This window comes from Cinclus cinclus, chromosome 3, assembly GCF_963662255.1.
Source record: "Cinclus cinclus chromosome 3, bCinCin1.1, whole genome shotgun sequence".
NCBI classification, from domain to species: Eukaryota; Metazoa; Chordata; class Aves; order Passeriformes; family Cinclidae; genus Cinclus; species Cinclus cinclus.
In genome coordinates, this window is record NC_085048.1 from 70268949 (window position 1) to 70287412 (window position 18464).

At 37.2% G+C, this 18464-nt stretch overlaps 1 protein-coding gene across 1 annotated transcript in view; it reads right to left on the minus strand.

Annotated features, from left to right (window-relative positions):
- Window positions 1-18464, minus strand: part of DISC1 (DISC1 scaffold protein) — a 164608-nt gene that overhangs the window by 77158 nt on the left and 68986 nt on the right. Inside the window, exon 8 of the mRNA XM_062490167.1 lies at window positions 15824-16012. Within this exon, the coding sequence (XP_062346151.1) occupies window positions 15824-16012 (189 nt within the window). The remainder of the gene's footprint in view (window positions 1-15823; window positions 16013-18464) is intronic.

Here is an 18464-nt window from a genome sequence, read left to right on the forward strand (position 1 = left end):
TGCCCTGATGCGTACAGAGCTTGCCTCTCACAGTGCAAACCCTGCAGTAAGGCACCTCCCTTCTGTATCAAAAGTCCTGCAACCCACACACCAAACAAAATCTAGCAAACATGAGCCTTTTCTCCAAATTAAATCACTCTAGAATATACTTGCTCTGGAAATTAATTCTTTACGAAACAAGACTGGCCAATACCTGTAATTATACTGATGTGATATTTGTAAAATCATCGAACTTCTAAATTGATCCAATTCGGAAATAATGGAAACAGCAGTGCAGAGTGGCTCTTGAGTGAAAGCAATAAATCATACAAATTGCATAATTATAACTTCCATGACTCCAGAGACAGTTTGCACTAGGAAAGGCAATGCATGATAAAACAGGATGAGTTTTATAACCCCGAAAAGGAGAATGCTCCAGTACAGCAGTCAGGACATGGAGGCAATAGCACAGTGGGTCAGAAGTGCTCAAGAGATTGTTTCACATCTTAGACACAGAAGAAAGTTAATCCTGATACTGCACACTGACATAGTGCTGGACCACTGATCTCCCATTTGTTCCTTAAGGGGAGAGGCAGGGGAAGAGGAAATTTAATTCACCTGATTCCAGATGTTTGCAAGGGGAGGAGATTTCAGATTTGCTTTTGGCTGAAGGAAATATTGCATGCATTACCAAATGAAAAGCTTCTTTCAATCTTCAACACCTTTTCTTCAAATATGTCCTTGGGTTTTTTATCTCTTTCCTGCTATCACTTAAATTCTTCCATTGAAGTTTTTTGGGGTTTTTTTTCACCCTCTCTCCCAATTCTCCAGTTCATTAGATGAAATAAAAATAAATTATTTGCAGTATCCAAGTCACAGCTGCTCCCTCAGAACAAGGGAGGAACAGCCCTTTTCCTTTTTTATTCATTGCAAGTGATTTACTAGCAGTCAAAAGTGGGCTGAGCCAGTGTCATACCCTGCCAGGCAGGCTGTTCTCCAATAATGCCAGTAAGTGGCACAAAGTAAGTGGCAAAGAATGACCTGGCATAAGGCTTCTCACAGTACTTAGTTAAGCTGTTGGAGCTGATGGTACAAGACTTCAGTGAATGTTTCAACAGTTTAACTTAATCTTACTTTCTCACTCCTAGCAAACTGCTCCCATTTTCCAACCAATTTACAGCCCACATTCCTACTCTGCTGTTATAACTGTTTACAATAAATCAGATTTGCCTGTGATTGTTGAAGCAATAACTCTCAACAAAGAGGGCAGCAGGAACATATTTCAGTCCAACAAAAATAAATTATGGCAGGTTAAGTTCTCTTATAAAGAATGTCTTATCAAAACCTATGGAGAGACTGTCACTTCACAGAGGCAAGGGGACAGCAGCCAAAGCCCGGAAGAGTTAAAGATCCTGCTGTCACTCACATGTAGTGTGCCAAAAAAAAAAAACCAAAAATAACGTGTGAAGAAAGCAATCACCTGCAGTAGGAAGGGGGAACAAAAGCTAAATGAGTTTTTCCTGTGCCAGTGACCTTTGACTGCAAGACAGGTAACTTTTCCTGCCTAACTTCTTATTACAGAGTTATTCTTGGACAGCAACTCTGCTATTACTATGCCATTTACCTATTTTATAACTTTGAAGTCTTGCAATGCTCAGTCTCAGATTATTCACTGAAGTATATCCTTTGTACTAAAGGAGAATTCTTCATTAAACAATCATTTCAGGTAGGCTATTTCCAGAAAGCCATCTTTTTTGCCTTTTTAAACTGTATAGTTCATGTAATTTCCAGACACATCATAGGCATACAAGTTTATCACCAGTCCCACTCAGCAGCAAAACACCATGGAAGAAACAAAGACAGAGAGATAACAATTCCAATGCCAAGTCATCTTGGGCTCTCTGCTTCTTAATACAGGAAAAATATTCCTCTGTGGAATCATCATACTCTGCTTTGAGAGCTTAGTACTTCATCACAGCTCAACATGGACCTTTTTCCTAACAGGGAACTGAAAGAACAGATGGGAACCTGGAAAACACTGCTGAAGCAAACACACATTTGCAATGTGTGATGGCACAAAAAAGCCAGGATTACCCCACCAAAAACCCTTTAAGCACCACAACAAACAGTCATAATAGGCAGGGTAAGAAAAACATTGGGCTTGTGATAAGGAAAGGTACCACAGTGCAGGTCCACCAGAGAGTGCACAGAGTGTTTTTTCCAGCCTCGTTACTGCTAATGAGAGCAGAGCACCTTATAGCAAGGGGGAGCAGGATTTTGATTGAAGGCACTTCTCACAGCACCTGCATGTTCCGGGACAGGAAAAGGACCTGGCACTGTAGAGCACTACACAGAGATGGGTCTCCTGCTTGAGAATTTCAGATACATTGCCTCTGAGACTGTGAAGTGAAACACCCTCTGTTTACACTGCCCAAATACAAAATACAGCCTAACCAAAAGGTATATACACAGAAGAAAGAAGCATAAATGGCTGCCCATTTGGGTTATTCTCTTGCACTAAACATGTAAGCTGGGGGAAAACCTACTTGTCAGCAAGTATTGGCATTTTTTAGAGTAACCACCTAAGTACCAAGTCACAAATCATGCAAGTAGAAAACAAAAAAAATCCATAACTCAGGTTCACTATATGTGGGTTGAAACAAAGAAGAGGGTCCATATTTTTAAAAAAGAAGTAACATTAAGCGGCGAGTTTGGAAAGCTCAGTGACACAGGGGGGAAAAAAGGTAATAAAAATAACTTCGAGAACAGAAAATTGAATTAACAGTGAAGTAGGCCCATGCAAGTTACTTCAGAACCTTTTGCATTAGAAAAACTATCAGAAATAAGAGGACAGCATAATAAACTGAATTAAATTATTTTACACAGACACAAATAAAAATACAAAAATATTCAAAAGGTTTGAACAGAGATGAGAAAAGATAGAAGAGAAATAAAGGAAAATGTCAATGGCACATAAAGTTGAAGGCTTACAATGAAATTGAACATATAACGAGTGAAAAGAGGGGAAAGAAAATTAAATGTTATAAATGAATGCTCAGAATTTAGAGGTTAAAACTTTTTTTCTATTTTATTTTTTTACTGCAGAGATGCTTGGCATTCATCAGAGATGGAGAAGTATTGAAATACAAGCTTTGCAGAATGCCTAATGGTAGAAAGAGGGTACAAAATAAACATGGAGATAAACATAGAGAATGACAAAGATGATGGACTCTGGGTGTTCAGAACTTTTAAAACAACCCCCAAAACTCCAGAGAATTTTAGAAGATAGATATTTTCTTACTTCTTTATATTTCTTTGAAAGGCAAAAGAGGATGCCTAGTACACTACAGGGGGATGCTACAGAAGCAGAACTAAACTAATAAATGTATACCCTGATGGTCCTCAGCTGCAGCTCAGCATTTTAGCACTGTGACACAGTATTCTAACACAGGAAAAGATCCTATTGCCCTGGTACTTTATCCTGCAAAATTGTGAATATGTCTTCCACTTAGACCAGTGAATATTGGCTTTCAAGGTCAGGCAGACAGCTTGTAAAATGCTCTATGCTTTCAGAGTTCTGTGTTTTCCTGTGGTCTCCATTTCCCCAGTCAATCCACTCTTATGCCAGATAAGTAACATCAGCAGGGGTCACCACAAGAGGCAAAATGCAAGCAGCATAAGAATGAAGAAATACCTACATACTGGGCCTTTGAGGAATTGAGTCAGAGAAGGCTTCTGTATGGAAACTTTTTTAAGAATAAATACATCAGGCAGAGAGTGTGGTCTTGGTGAACTGTACACTATCCTGGAAAACATGTGAAATTGTGCTCTTTATGATTAGGAGCTCAGACAGGCAGGACTTCAGTGAATTATTGAATTGTAAGAAAACAATTCCACATAGCATAATATAGAGACAAAAGTAAACCATGCAGATTTAAGAGATTGAAAAGTATTGTGAGCTAGTAAATTAAAAATTTCAGAAAAAAAGGGGGAAGGAAGAGAACCAGGCATTACTGCACAACCCAATTAATTTTAACACTAATAGAAAATGTTACCATTCTGCATAGGGCTTTATTCATCTAAAAAAACACCAAAAGAGGAGTAGCTTCTCTAGTTACCATTCTATTTATAAAACAACAGTTCCAGAACATAAGTCTAACAGAAGTTATTGCTTTTGATGATCATGTTCATCTGCAAAACACAGTAAGATCTCTCTGAATGGATTCCAGCTGCAACTAAATGTAAAAAAGCCCCAAACAGTTACTGGGCATTAAAACAAAATGTTTCTTGTTGAACTTTGGCAAAAGACAATGGTCCTGCCAGTTAAAAGGGTCTTTTTTTTTTTTTTTTTTTTTTGTCTATCACTGTAGATACGCTTCCACTATCAAGTTCTCATCTCAGGTAGTTACAGGCTATAACCAAAGGATCTCACACTTCTATTCTTTAAACTGAACAAAGATGGCTTATGTCTACAACTGGTCTTAACCACCCTCATTGGCAAAAACTGTTAGGACACATGGGCTTTATTTATCATTTTTCTCCATTCTATAATCCATACTGCAGACAGATTGCAGGCAACATTTTTTTGAGTATTGCCCAATTTGTTCTTGAAGCATGGACTACAATACTGACACACCATCCATGCTTTTTTGGGCTGGCAAAAGACTAAGCCAAGCACTTGCCAAAAACTGTCAAAAGCTCAGTTCAGTGCTACAAAGCTTCAGGAATTGTTGCACCCCTGTCTAGAATTCTGTAACTTTGAAGTTTTCCCAGGACTGTCATTACTTACCAAATAAGCAGAAAGGATATAGAGAAAAAAAAAATAGCTCATCCAAGAAACATCCCGATCTATGTTTTTGCATTGCAATCTAAGGAATTGTAAAGGGCAACACCATTTTTGATGCTTCAGACAGTGTCTACAGCTTATTTAGAGGGCATCTGTCCCACTGGAGTTATATTCTTCCACCTAAGGATGTGGCTGACCACTTCATGAGCTGATGAACAGTGATGTTACACTAGTACTCACACAGCTTTTTTCATAGGTACTGAAGAGAATTAACTTCACACTTCTAATATTTTTCTGCTGGCACGGGAAAATTTTTATTTTGATCACTAGATCAAGGAACATTTAAACTGATTAAGAACTAGATCAAGAACATATGTATACCCAGAAGACTGCACACTGGAAACCTGAAATACATGAGCAATATATTTCATTCAGGTCATTTTTACTGCAAGAAAGTAACAAGAACAAAAGCTACAGGTGATTCTGTTGGAAATTCCACACTGCATATGCTCTGACTTGTAAAAAAAAATATTTTTCTCCTAACTATAGAAAAACAACATCCTAAAATAATAATTTAGCTGTAAAAGCCAAAGGGCTGCTAAGTTCACTGAACTAAAATCAACAGCTATTAGCTTTTAGCTTAAACATTCAAAATAAAACACCTGATTGTTCTTTAGTAGACAAGCACTACCAACTACTAAATTTATCATTTTGTCATAAAGCTGAAGGATTTCCTAGTGAAAAGAATTTCTGACCCAGTCCTGCTCTTTCTTATGTGGACCAAGCAGCTCAGCTCAGAAACAGATGCTGCAGTTTCAGTGTAGAGAATACCAGAGGTGAAAGCCTGAATTCTGCTGAAACTGGAAGCAGAACTATTACTGGTATCAATGGATCAGAATTCCTGACTCCATAAATTTTCAAAATTCTCTCAAATAAAACATTCAGAACAAAGACTATGAAAAATCTAAAATAACTGCTGTTTTCTGCAGGGTTAAACATTTTCCAAAGGTTCTTAAAGTCAAGCCTTCAATGAGACATGGCTGGTGCTTATTTGCTCTTCTCTGGCACAGAGCAGATTATTCTTCTCTGTACCATGTTTTAGAACACAGGAACTGGGAAAAAATTAGTAGATAAAATGTTTCTATGACTTCTGATCCAGGTATAGGATTGTTTATCTGTACAAAAATATACATAGTTTCAGGCTGTCATTTCCAGCTCGCATTGTTAATTATATTTCAATGCACCTCACTAGATAAGAGGTATAATCCAGCCAAAAGCATATAAAGGTTGTAGTCCAAATTATGCAAGGTGTCTTGCAGCTGATAATTCCAACAGGTAATGGATTGTTTAATCTTATGCAGCTTGGCAAACACGCCTGTTTATCTTTACCCAAGCCTTCAACATGCACATCAATCCAAAGATATCATCCACAAATACGATGAGCGAATCTACTTTTCAGTTAGCATCAAAGTTTTAATTATATTCTACTACAATATTTTTGTGGAAAGAAAGAAAGAAAGAAACCGTGTTCAAAGGCAGCAACAAAAATAAAAGCAGCGTTCCAAATATCCAGTTCTGTGAATTTCTTGTATTTCTTCCACGATCTCACAGCCTATCAGCTGAAATCTGGCAGGCCATCAGAAGCACACGATCACAAGCACCTGCTGCACACGGGCCACAGATTCTCTGCAATTATAGATGGCAAAATCCCTGGGCCTTACACTGTCACCTGCCACTATGGTGTCCTGTGCCAAAACACTGAGTATGTGGAGCACACCCCTCACAAGAGGATTGTAACAGAACCAGTGGTTACCTCCGTGCCCCCTACAAGGAACCTGTAGCCCAAATCAGCTGAAACATCAGCAAACTGCCTCTGTTCCTGCTCAAGTACGAACAGAAATCAAACTGAAGGACATGGAGTTCTAGCTCCTAACTCCAGGCTTTAGCAATCCCTCCGTTTTCTGCCTTTCGCTTCAGTTTATGTCTCCAAGGACAGAGAAAGAAAATTATTGGGTGAAAGCTTCCAGCTCCTGAACTGGAGATGGAAGGTATTTAATTCTGCTCTAAATAATAAGATTTCCATTGCCTCAGAGTAATCAGTTAGGATTCAATGGAAGTACAGAAAAAGACTAAAAGCTTAGAGAAGATGTAAATACATTTTCTTTGGGGAATCAAAGTCAGAACAAATAATCTCTCTTCTATTTAAATTCTCTGAATTTTAATTGTCTATCTTGGTAAAAGGTGTAAATTGGAAGAGGTTTTCTATTGTAAAGTGATTTTCTATTGTAAAGCCTTCTTTACCATAATGCATGTAGCATTAAAATAATTTTAGAGACAAAAGCCATCTCTTCTAGAAAGGATTAGAATTTCAGTAGGTTTATTCTGGATTTATTATCAGGCATTACACCTCCCGCACCTTTCAATAAATATTAGCCATTACTCCAGACTTGATTATAGTTCTGCATATCTGTAGGTATAAAGCCTGCAGCATGCATGGAACCCTGTGGTGATTGAAGGCACAAACTATACAGCAGACAGCAATTTCATTCACTTTAAATATTTAATAAAGTGAAAACTCACTCAAGGCTCATAATGTCCCTATTTTCCAAAATCATTTATAGAAACTTTCATTTAGCTTGTGTCTTTATTACTGCATTTGCAAATATCTCAAAGAAAACCTTAAACAACAACAACAAGATGGAAAAGCAAGAAAGGATGATGCAGAAATTACTCCACAATCAGAAGAAACAAAAATTGGGGGAAAAAACCCTGTATTTCATGAGGGACACCTTGTATTCCAAATTGAATGGTATCTCAGGGGTTTCTTTTGCTTAGATGCACATACTTTTAGATGCTGATATAGTAGTAATTCTGAATATTGCCAGTTAATATCAAAGCAAAAATGAAAGTCAGCATCTGAGAAAAATAAATATCTGACTTCAGTAAGTGAGGTGAATTTGACACCAAAGTAAGGAGGTCTAATTCTTTACAGATTGCATGTATTTATGCAAGCACAGAATTAGGTTTGTACACTAACTCAAGAACACTGTCAAAGCTCTTGAATGAAAATTTTTGTGTGGAAATGTCCTAAAGTGGTAAAATTTTGAATTAAAATACATACATCTGAAAAATATCTGCAATTAAAAGGTTAAACAGTGTCTGCACTCCGCTTCTGCTGTGGTACATTCTTCTTCTAGCACATTGATTTTATTTCAGTGATCCCAGATGACCCAAACCAACATTTTCTTGCTTACAGCTAAAAGAAAAATTAAATAAAATCCAAAACACTAACTGAATATAAAATGCTGTTACTATTTTTATCTTAAATTTGCAGAAAGTCTGAATATTTGAAAGGATAACTGCCTGAGATTGGTTTCACTGAAGTACTACTTGAAAACAAATGAAAACTATTTCTTAAATATTCTATCCATCTCGGTACTCACCCTGAGGAGAAACTAAGTGAGGAAAAGCATCCTAAAGAGCCCTTTGCACATTTCTGAGACCTGAAAATATCATGCTACGTTAATATAACTTGAACAACATTAAAAAAAAAATCACCAAAAAAACCTGCAACAACAACAAAACACACCGAAAAACACCCACAAAAACAACAACAAAACAAAGCTAAACCATGCTGTATGACACAGAGAATAAAAACCAAAATTAATATAACTTAAAGAAAGAAACATGTGAAATGGCAGACGAACTGCCATTCAATAAAACTCGAGGTTTTTAAGAGACCAAACACAGTTTTCGTACTTCCGACCTATTAATGTTTTGGGATCCACTTGTCAAATGCACGCTGTAATCCCATCCAAAAGGCCAAATGCATACAGACAAAACCTATATGTAATGGCAAAATGAACAGAAACAAAATCAATTCCCAGAGTGCCTCCACTGCCTCATCTGTGAGGCAAGGAAAGCAATATTTACCTTTCTATGAAAATTTATTTGATCCTATCTGCTAAGTGTCACTCCATGTCACCGCTTTTCTTGGTCCTCTTCTGAACACCCCACCACCAGGCCCACAGACCTTTCTGCCTGCCTCTGAGTGGCTCATCAGACACATCTTTCTGAAAAAATTGGAATTCTGTTAATATAACATGTAGGAACAGCAGCTATATACTATCAGGAAGAGAGTTTTACAAGTTTCCTAGTATGATATATTCAAACTCCAGAAGCAGCAAACTAAAGAATAATGTTTGTTACCAGGGCTAGTGTCATGCTAAAGGAGTTTGAATTACATATGGGAACCTGCTCTATCTGGCCAATTAACAGAATACACTTTTTTCTCTCCTTTTAAATCCTAACTTTCTGGCATCTTAGCATCTCATTCTTTTTCAAAGCAGCTATAGTCATTAAGGAAAATACCACACGAATTTTCAATCTGAGCCCAGTACCTCAGAAGATGCAGCTGCAGAACCAGAATCGAATGAAGAATGATTAAAATTGGTGGTATGATTTCCACATTTATTCCAAATTTCACTCATCTGCGTTGCTTCTTCCTACTTATTCTGTTGCACTGCTGTCAGCTGAAGAAGCTGAACTAAAAAAGCAGAGCAGTGCAGAAACCTGGAGCAGAGATGGCAAACCAGAATAATTTGATATGACGCCCACTCCAAAAGTTTCATGCACCGTGTATCTAGCTGGCAATAGTGCTGCAGATGTAAAAGAATAAGTTGCCTGGAATACCATCAGAACTTTCTCTTTGCTTGTTTGCCTGCACACCAGCACAATAAAGTGTCCACACTGCATTACAGGGGGGAGGTTGCCCATCTCCCACCCATTGCAGTAGGAAGTTGTTCAGTGACACTATACACCACTAGATTGCACTCCCATTATTACAACAGAACCGCTCTGTGTTTCTGTGGCCTTAAACCCAGAAAACCTTGATGTCTTTATGCTTACCCTGGTTAAAGATGACATTATATTCCCTGAAGAGACCCAGCATAAAACTTCAGACCAAGCTTCATTCCTTGCACCTTGCAGAAAACCACCTCTATCGCTGCAGCCTCAGTATCGGGTCATTTAATGAGTTATTACTCTGTGTGCAATTACCTCATACTGCTGTCCAAAAAGTATTACAGAGGTACATAAAACATTTCTATAACGTTATTTGAATCAGATCTTGGAAGAAAGAGATAGAAGCTCACCTCTGAGCATGAACCTCTGAGCATGAGAAAAATGCCCTGATCAAAAGATATCTACAGATATTGACAGGCTTTGAACCAAGCTGCTTTCTCAGTTCAAGCTGCCTGAATATTTTGTATTTTCTGCATTACGCGTATTTGCATCTAATTATACAGAAAGGCCAAATTAAATTTAGTACCTCCATTGCATTTATAGAGACTAAACCTCTATGCTCCAAGTGAAAACCAAAGTATTTTACATATTTAAATGAACAACATCAGACAAGATGACCTTTAAAATCACCATTATAAGAAACACAATTACAAGTGACTCAACACATATGGCAAACTTAATTATGCTTAAACATACTGGTTTCCAATCTTTTCAATCATGACCAAAAATTATGTCTAAAATTAAAACGTATTTGAGATTGTAGTTACAGGGAATATCTAGCAGAATTTACTCCTTTTATGTTACTAAATTCTTTTGATAGTATTTATCAAAAAAGGCAACTCCATAACAAAAAAAAAAAAAAAAAAACCAAAACAAAAAACTTTAACTACTTACAGTTAAATATTACTTAAATATTATGTGGATGATTTTGTGGAAGTATGACATGGACTGAAAATTATTTGTCTGACTTTGATCCTCAAAGCTCAGTAACAATTTGGTATGCAGTTACTACCATTACAGAATTATAAGACCAAAAGATCTATATGTTTATACTTGTAGGATCCCAAGTGCTTTAAAAAGAGCCAAGAAAATGAGACTCGTGCTCACATTCAGTGAAACACAAATAAACACAGAAAAAAACATAAGAGTGCAGGGAGTGCAGGTCCATGCAAATGCAGGAACACCAATTTTTCAAATGAAACATCAAAGAGAATACTAAATGAGCAGAGGGCAATTATTCATGCTGTATTTGCCCAAGACAACACAAAAGGAGCTCTGCAAGACTGGGCTTCTAGGGGGTTTTGTTGTTGCTGTTGTTTACAATCCTTTTGGGTTTTTATGTGCACATGACTTTTCCATCAGAACAGTGCCCAAGAGAACACTGCCAAGTGCTACTTTGGAGTACCAACTGAACATCAGCTCAGAGTAAAGGATGCTACCAGCTGTACTGCCAGTTCCATCTCTGCATCACTTCCCAGGGTTTTACACCTTCTGTGAAAGCTCAACAGAGGACCACTGCCTAAATCCTGCAGGCTCACTGTTTAAGTAGAGATGGCCATAGACATAAGCAACAGGGCATTCAATTTCACCACACACTTGAATGACAACAAGCATTTCATAAAGGTGTGACATGCAGAACTTAATGGCCTCACCCAAATTAGAAGTGGAGACACAAGACTCAGAGCAGCTTCTTGCTCCTCATGGAAGCCCATCTGTTACACACTATGTGGGTTCTCCTTTACTGATTTATTCAATCAGAAGCAATCAAAAGATTCAGCTCTTCAGTTTAGAATCAGATAATCACTCAGAGAGAGGATGAACTATAGAAATAATATGGAAAGCCTATTTGGTGAAGAAAAACTAGCACTGAGGAAGAACATTAAAACCACCACCTGAAAACATCAGTAAACAAAACATGGAATCATTCTGATTATGTCATAGGCACATGGGTTTATGTCATACTTAGTTGGTATTTTTTCCAACAATTAAAAATGGCGTAAAATTGTTAATAATCTTTAGACATCTTCAAATAGAATTCCAAGGACCAGTTATGAAGAAAAGTGGAGAAGCTTCTGTATTACAGCTATCATTAAATACAAATATTTAAACAAACAAAAAAGGTAGGTTTCCCAGTGCAAAGTACACTGCATGTGTTTCTATTGTAAGACTTTGTGTTGCACCTATCAGAATGAAAATGTCTTTGAAATAGAATAAAACTGCTTTGTAGCAAATGGTCATTAACACTTTGATAAATCACATCCTATACAATTGCATACGAAGCACAGAACCTTCTTTTCATAAATATTTCAGTATGCAATAGCAAGTATTACATTAAGCAGCACCACTAGTGGTTTCTTTGTGCAGGCAATGTTAAGTTTTAGACTAATTAATTGCATCCTTCACAACAGTCAAATTTGCAGCTTTTGGAACAATGACTATAGAAAGAGTAGCAGAATTTTTGTTATTCTTGGAAGTACATGCTGAACAGGTTTTATTCCTAAGTAGTATTCTAAAGACAAAACATTGGAGTTTTTTAATTAAAAAATATAAAAAATGAATTCTGATAGGTTTATCTTCTGTTAAAAGGACAAACACTGTGAGATATTCCGTGCAAGCATGCAGAACATGTGTATTGAACAAAAGAAAGTAAAACTGAGTGTGATAGAAATTTCCAGCTTCCCAAGAAATCCCTCTGCTACATCTAGTTTGTCGTTTAATAAATTTATCTATTTAATTCCAGAAAGCTTTACTCTACAAGTGGGCTGGTAAGAGCTTTTGGACTAAACAAGCAATTTCTAAGACAACAAAAGTCAAGGATGGCAACAAGAGTTAAGCAGAGAGACTGAAATATCAGCCTTCAAACAGTAGTTTGGATGTTTTTTAAAAGGGTTAAAAAAATAACCATTTTCATGTGCATGAAAGCATTTATTCCATATTTCCTCTAGAAATTAATGCAGTATAGAAATTCTACTTCACAAGACTTGGCAAGCACAACCTAGCAATTAGAGCGGGAAGCACGGTGTCCCCTAGTTCTGTGTGTACATACATTACTTACAGGAGGTGCTTTCCCAAAAGTGTAATAGGAGCAGAAAAGGCTGAGAGCAGCCAGGAAAATAACTCAGCAGACAAGGCAGGAAAACTTGCCCATCAGTAGTGGTGATGAGGAAACCACAGGAGGGTAGGTTCCATTTCCAGCCCTGGGTTACAAATGCCAATCGACCCAAGCCAGGATTTATAAGCACAACCCAATAGTTTGGCAGACAGGCAAGTAATTAAGCTTCACTTGTCTGGAACATAAGTTTGGTTGTTCTGGGCTATAAAGCAGCTCTTCTTTGCCACAACAGAACCCTCTGACTTTATAAGACAGGTATGCTCAGTGATCAAGCACAAGACCTTCAGTGATTTTCCCAGAACCATCACATCTTCAGCTGCGGTCCACAAGAGTATAAAGCTCACACAGAATCACAGCACCACTTGGTTTCACATGTTTATTGCAAGAGATTGAACCAATCAGGATTGATGCTAGACCAAACATCAGCTGGGCAACCATTTCACCACCATTTCAGGTAAAATTACATGACCTCTAAATCTCTGGCTTTCCTATCTGTAAAATGGCAGTAAAAGATGATCACTTCTATAGCAGCATTTTGACGGCCTCAGAAGAAAGTCAGTGCCTAAAGGGCAAGTTCATACTATTCATCCTAAAATGCTAATACATAGCATTACTTGTCAATGCTTCTATTATCCGACATGAAAAGCATATTTTTTTAGCATCTCTAAAAATACGAAGGGGTTTTTTGTCAAATTTCCTTCATAGAGAGCACTGACAGCTCTCAGTGCAGTAAGCCAAGCCTGATTTTTGCACTACATCTGCAATATCTTTTATACTTGGGCAGCTGGCACAGAGTGACAAAATTCATTAACATGCTAATGATGTGTCCTACTTAAAATTCCAGCTCTGATTATTGTGTGATTAAGTCTCTTCCCTTGACGTCTGCTTCCTTATATCTGCATTACTGTGAGAAATCAACAATTATTAATGAAGTAAAAAATTGATGACCAATTTATATACAAGATAAAGACAAACATACACACATTTTAGCATGTAAAATTTTTGTCTAATATTTTGTATTCAGAACAGTATTATGTTCATTTAAAAAAAAATGAAAGTTTTCGAGAAGCTTACAGGCACAAAAACAATTCAAGTCCCAGATGACATAGAAATACACATTTATAGGATGTAACCCTAATGTAGTGCATGGGTTGGGGCAGGAACACAGAAAAAAAGGCAGAACTGCCTTTCTCTGCAGCAACACAGATTTTATGGGCATAAATGAAACACCAGGCCTACAGCTGTGAAATAAGTCAGGTCAGCTACCCCAATTCAAATCACACCTTTCACAGTGCAGACAAACAATTATCTGCAGTTCTTTCAAACAACAGCAAAAATAAAGGGCAACAAAATTGTATTCCAATTCTTTATGCTTTATTCTTTAAGCATAAAAGTGGTGTGCAAAATAACACTGTTCCACAAAGGTGGCTTCCTTCCCTCAAGACACCATCTGCATACTGTTTTCCAGAGCGTATCTGAAGGCTTACATTCAGTTAAATGAGTTGGTATCAAACCCATGCCAGTATTCTCAAATATTTCCATTTTTTTAAAGGAGAAAATAGGGTAGATCACATGTAAAGGGGGCAGGGATGATGAAAATGGAAGATGTCAGGTTTCAATTTATGTATCTCTGACTAGTAACTGCTTGACAGCATTTTATTTTAACATAAGGATAAACTTCTCCTTATGCCTACAGAATCACAGTAAATTAAATCTACTGAGTAAACACCCAGTACTTTGAAATTTATTGTCACAAACTGTGGGAACAGTAGAGGTCAGGTAAAGAAGGTATCTCCTTTCAGGTGTATAAATGCAAAATGGAAAAAAAGTCTGAACTGATACCATTTGTGTTGCTTCAGCAAGTGTCTTGTACAGACTTGATTTAAAACCCTGCTAAAGTAAAATATAAATGAGAATGTATATGTGTATTATAGGATGTTTAATTGTCCTAAAATAAAAAAGAAATAAAATGGGCTGATTAGAAGGTCAGAATCCTTTTCAACTCTCTTGAAAATCCAAGGAAAGGAGCAACATTGCCTGATGTGCATTTCTGGGTTTGTATCACAATACACTAAATTTTAAGAATAATTTTTAAAAATTTAATCTAAATTCTAAAAAAGCAAGTTCTTATCTAGAAGGGTATGTGTATATACATTATTCTATGCATTTTTAAAATATTGTATTAGATGTAACCAGCTGCCTACAAATCTTTTTGTTTCTAAGATAACTCTGCTTATCCACTTGCCTATGAAGAAACTTCACATGCTTCTAAAACAGAGGCACCTTCCTTTCTTCACCCAACCTACTGCTCATAAGTTCCTGAAAAAGGAAAGACATTTCAAAATCCTAAAGCTCTAAAGTATCTCTCAGTATTTAGTTTAGAGATAATTATAGTAACTGTGCATTTGTAGTCAATTAAATATTACTGAGCCTTTTCATTTAAGTAAGCAGCAAGGCCATTTTATCTGCTTCAACTTCAGGAGTGAGTACAGCAGGCAAGAGAGTAGGTCAAGTCCAGGAATGACTCTGCTAATTTGTCAGTAGCTTTCCTAGTAATCACAGACAACCTCCCCAGTTCCACCATGACACTACAACCCACGCACACTGCTCAGAGTTGTGTGAGAGCAGCACTTGGCAATTTGTTAAAACGCCCCCTCAAACACAAAATTTACTATGAGAACTCCTGCTTTCCAAATCACAAATCTCTCACATCTCATACATTCAGACCTGCCACCAAATGTGTTATATATGTACGTACTAAACATTTAGTTTTATATACTAAACACCTTCCTTTTATCACAGCCAGACACATCTCCACTTCTAAATAAAGACTACATGTTCCTCTGTATGTGAACACAAGCACGGTGCCATCATCACTGTGATAAAAATGGGCTTAGAAAATAAAGGTTTTGAGAACTGGGCTAAGACAGATTTCAAAAAGTGGCATATTGCTGGGGTATCCCTTGCTCCCCATCCCTCTCTGAGCTCCAGGGGAAACAGCTGAGAGGATATTGAACATTCTGTTCCCCAGACTTCCCTCAGATCAGTATGCTTTGTGAAAAGCAGAATGATTCATCAAACCCAGTACACCTTCAGGAGATCAGGTCTGAGCAAAAAGCTGTAATGATCTGTAAACTACTCACCAAAGGCAGCCTCTCCTTGTTCAAGTTCTTGCTTCAGTCTGGTGTAATCATCTTTAATTCTCTCTAGTTTTCGCGTATTTCTGGCACTCAGCACCAACAGTTCATTGAGAAGTCCCTCCAGTCCCTCTTTCTCAGATGTTAATGATCTTATTTCTTCTGCAAGATCCTTCGCAGTGCCAAAATTACTTCCTGCATGTTTTGTGGGGGTGGGGAAGAAAGAGGAAAAAGACAATGAGGCAGACACTTGCAACATCAGCTTACATAGCAATCCTGGGAAATTAGGCAATTATACTTCCCAACAGCAACTGAAAGGGGGAAAAGAAGAAAAAACTGCTTTGCAAGCATCCATTCCATCAATATTACAAGAATAATAATTGTAGCTGATTTAACCTCTAACTCGCAGGTGGAAATGGTATTTTTTTTTAAATATTGATACAATTTACATTATTTCAGGAAACCTGTTCCTAAGGGTTTGCACTTCACATCATGTCATACTGTAACTCATTGATTGCTGCAGTGTGATCCATCACACCATTTTCTTATTTTGGAGAACCCCTCAACACAGAGAACATTTGAAATAGAGGCCATGAACCTGCTGGACCCTAAAGTATTCCCTCCCTGAACAAAGCAGCCCTGTGCTGTTTTTTGTAACAAGCACAAAAGGTTGCTCATGAATAACACACTGCATTTCTTAAACAGGCTGTAACTCAAGCAAAGACCATGGAGAGATGTTCTTCTCAGAGAACACATCCAGAATTCACAACCCCCTGCTTCTGGCTCTCCCTGAAGTATGAAATGTCACAGACAGGCAGAAGGCCTTGGCAGCACCAGGTGACACTGTTCTGGAGTTTCTTTAAAATGTCTGGCTCCTTTGGTCAGGGATCCACAGTAAAAATTTCAACTCCCAAGTGGTTTAAAGAGTGTAGCCTAGAAACATTTATCCACTTAACCGTTCTGAAAACCATTTTTAAAAGCAGCTGGAGAGAAATGTTTCCTTACTTTGAAAAGAAGTCTTGTGTAATAAATAGAAAATGACAGTGATATACTCAGCTATTAAATTACTTTTAAATAGCAGTAGAGTAACAATGCTACTTTTATATAACTGCACCAGAATCATTTTAATGTTTGAGATACTTGGCTGGGGGGAAAACATCAAACTGAAAAAATACACAAAAAAACCCCAAACAAACCCTAAACCCCACAACACTTTAATCTAAAGAATTCCTGATCAAAATAATTTCCATATAGAATTGCCCAATAAAAGAAAGAAGATCTTTAGCATAAGACTTAACCTTTGATATCATCCTAAATTAGCAAAAATTTGGTGATATGATCTAATAAGTAAAGGTATTTAGTAAGTAAAGGCACTTAGAAGATTTAGCCTTGAAGCAAATATTAACACAAAGGTCTCACCAGTTTCTGAAGTATGTAGATTTATGAAATCACTTTATTTTATCACTATACATATACAAATATTACATATATAATATATATACATAATACATATATGTCACTATATATATTAAGCATTATTCAGATGTAAGGGTTTCTTTTTGGTTTTGTTTACACAATATAATACACTGTTGCTTAGACACAATAGATCAATTGAAAAGTTTATTTCCAAATACTAACACATAATCCAAACAATCAAATCCACATCAGAATATCCTAAATTATGGCATTACATTTTTTTTGACCTGGGGCCTTCAAAGCGTTGGTCACAAAGTCTTAAAGGGGAATGCTTTGGCTGCTGCTCTGTTTCCTCAAGACAAGGAAGTAAGAATGGGATGCAAGTGTTTGCACTGGTCAGAAGATGGCAAACCACCACCAGCAGCTGCCAGGAGAGGCTCCATTCCTCCAGAATGCCAGAGCAACAGGAGCACTTCCACCCAACACCTACAGCCTTTCTCCTGGAACCAAGATGCTGTTGCAAACTCAAGTGGATGTATGAGGGCAGGTGTGCCAAAGGGAGGCTGCATTTACCAAAATGTTGGAAAATATAGTATCAAATAAGTATAAAGAATGAACTCAACATGGTAGCCCTGCTTTGCATTTTTTTTTTTTTTTTTTTTTTTTTTAGCTCCGAGGCTATGATAATTTCATTCAACCTCCTCCTCATTTAAAGTTTACATTTTCTTGTTTCTTTTTAACAGGTCAAAAGTCCTTCATTTCTAATTCCCAGTTAAAACCCTGTGTGTCACTCCTGTCTTAGATTTACAATTATATAACCATAAACATGCTTTACAAACAGCACACGTACAATCTTACGGCTTACCAGTGCTTTTCTGGGGAACAACCGCACAAATTTTATTACCTTAATTTTTCATGTTTCCAAATGGGCAAAACAAAGCAGCAAAATAAACAAGACAAAACCAGTAAAAAAATGGCAAATATTCATACGCTTCCTAGGCAAGAAGACATGAGTCCACCTTTATTCACCTGAACTCATCCCAAGCATCAAAGCACAGGAGGCTTAATAAAACATGAAGGTGAGAAAATCTTCATTAGAATCTGGAGCCTGCTGTTACATTTCAGAGGACAGCAAGCAAAAATGTATGAAAGTTTTATATATACTGAATGGATCTGAATTCCCAGAGGAGACATTTGTGTCGAAGCTGAGGCTATAAGGAAATGGCACCAG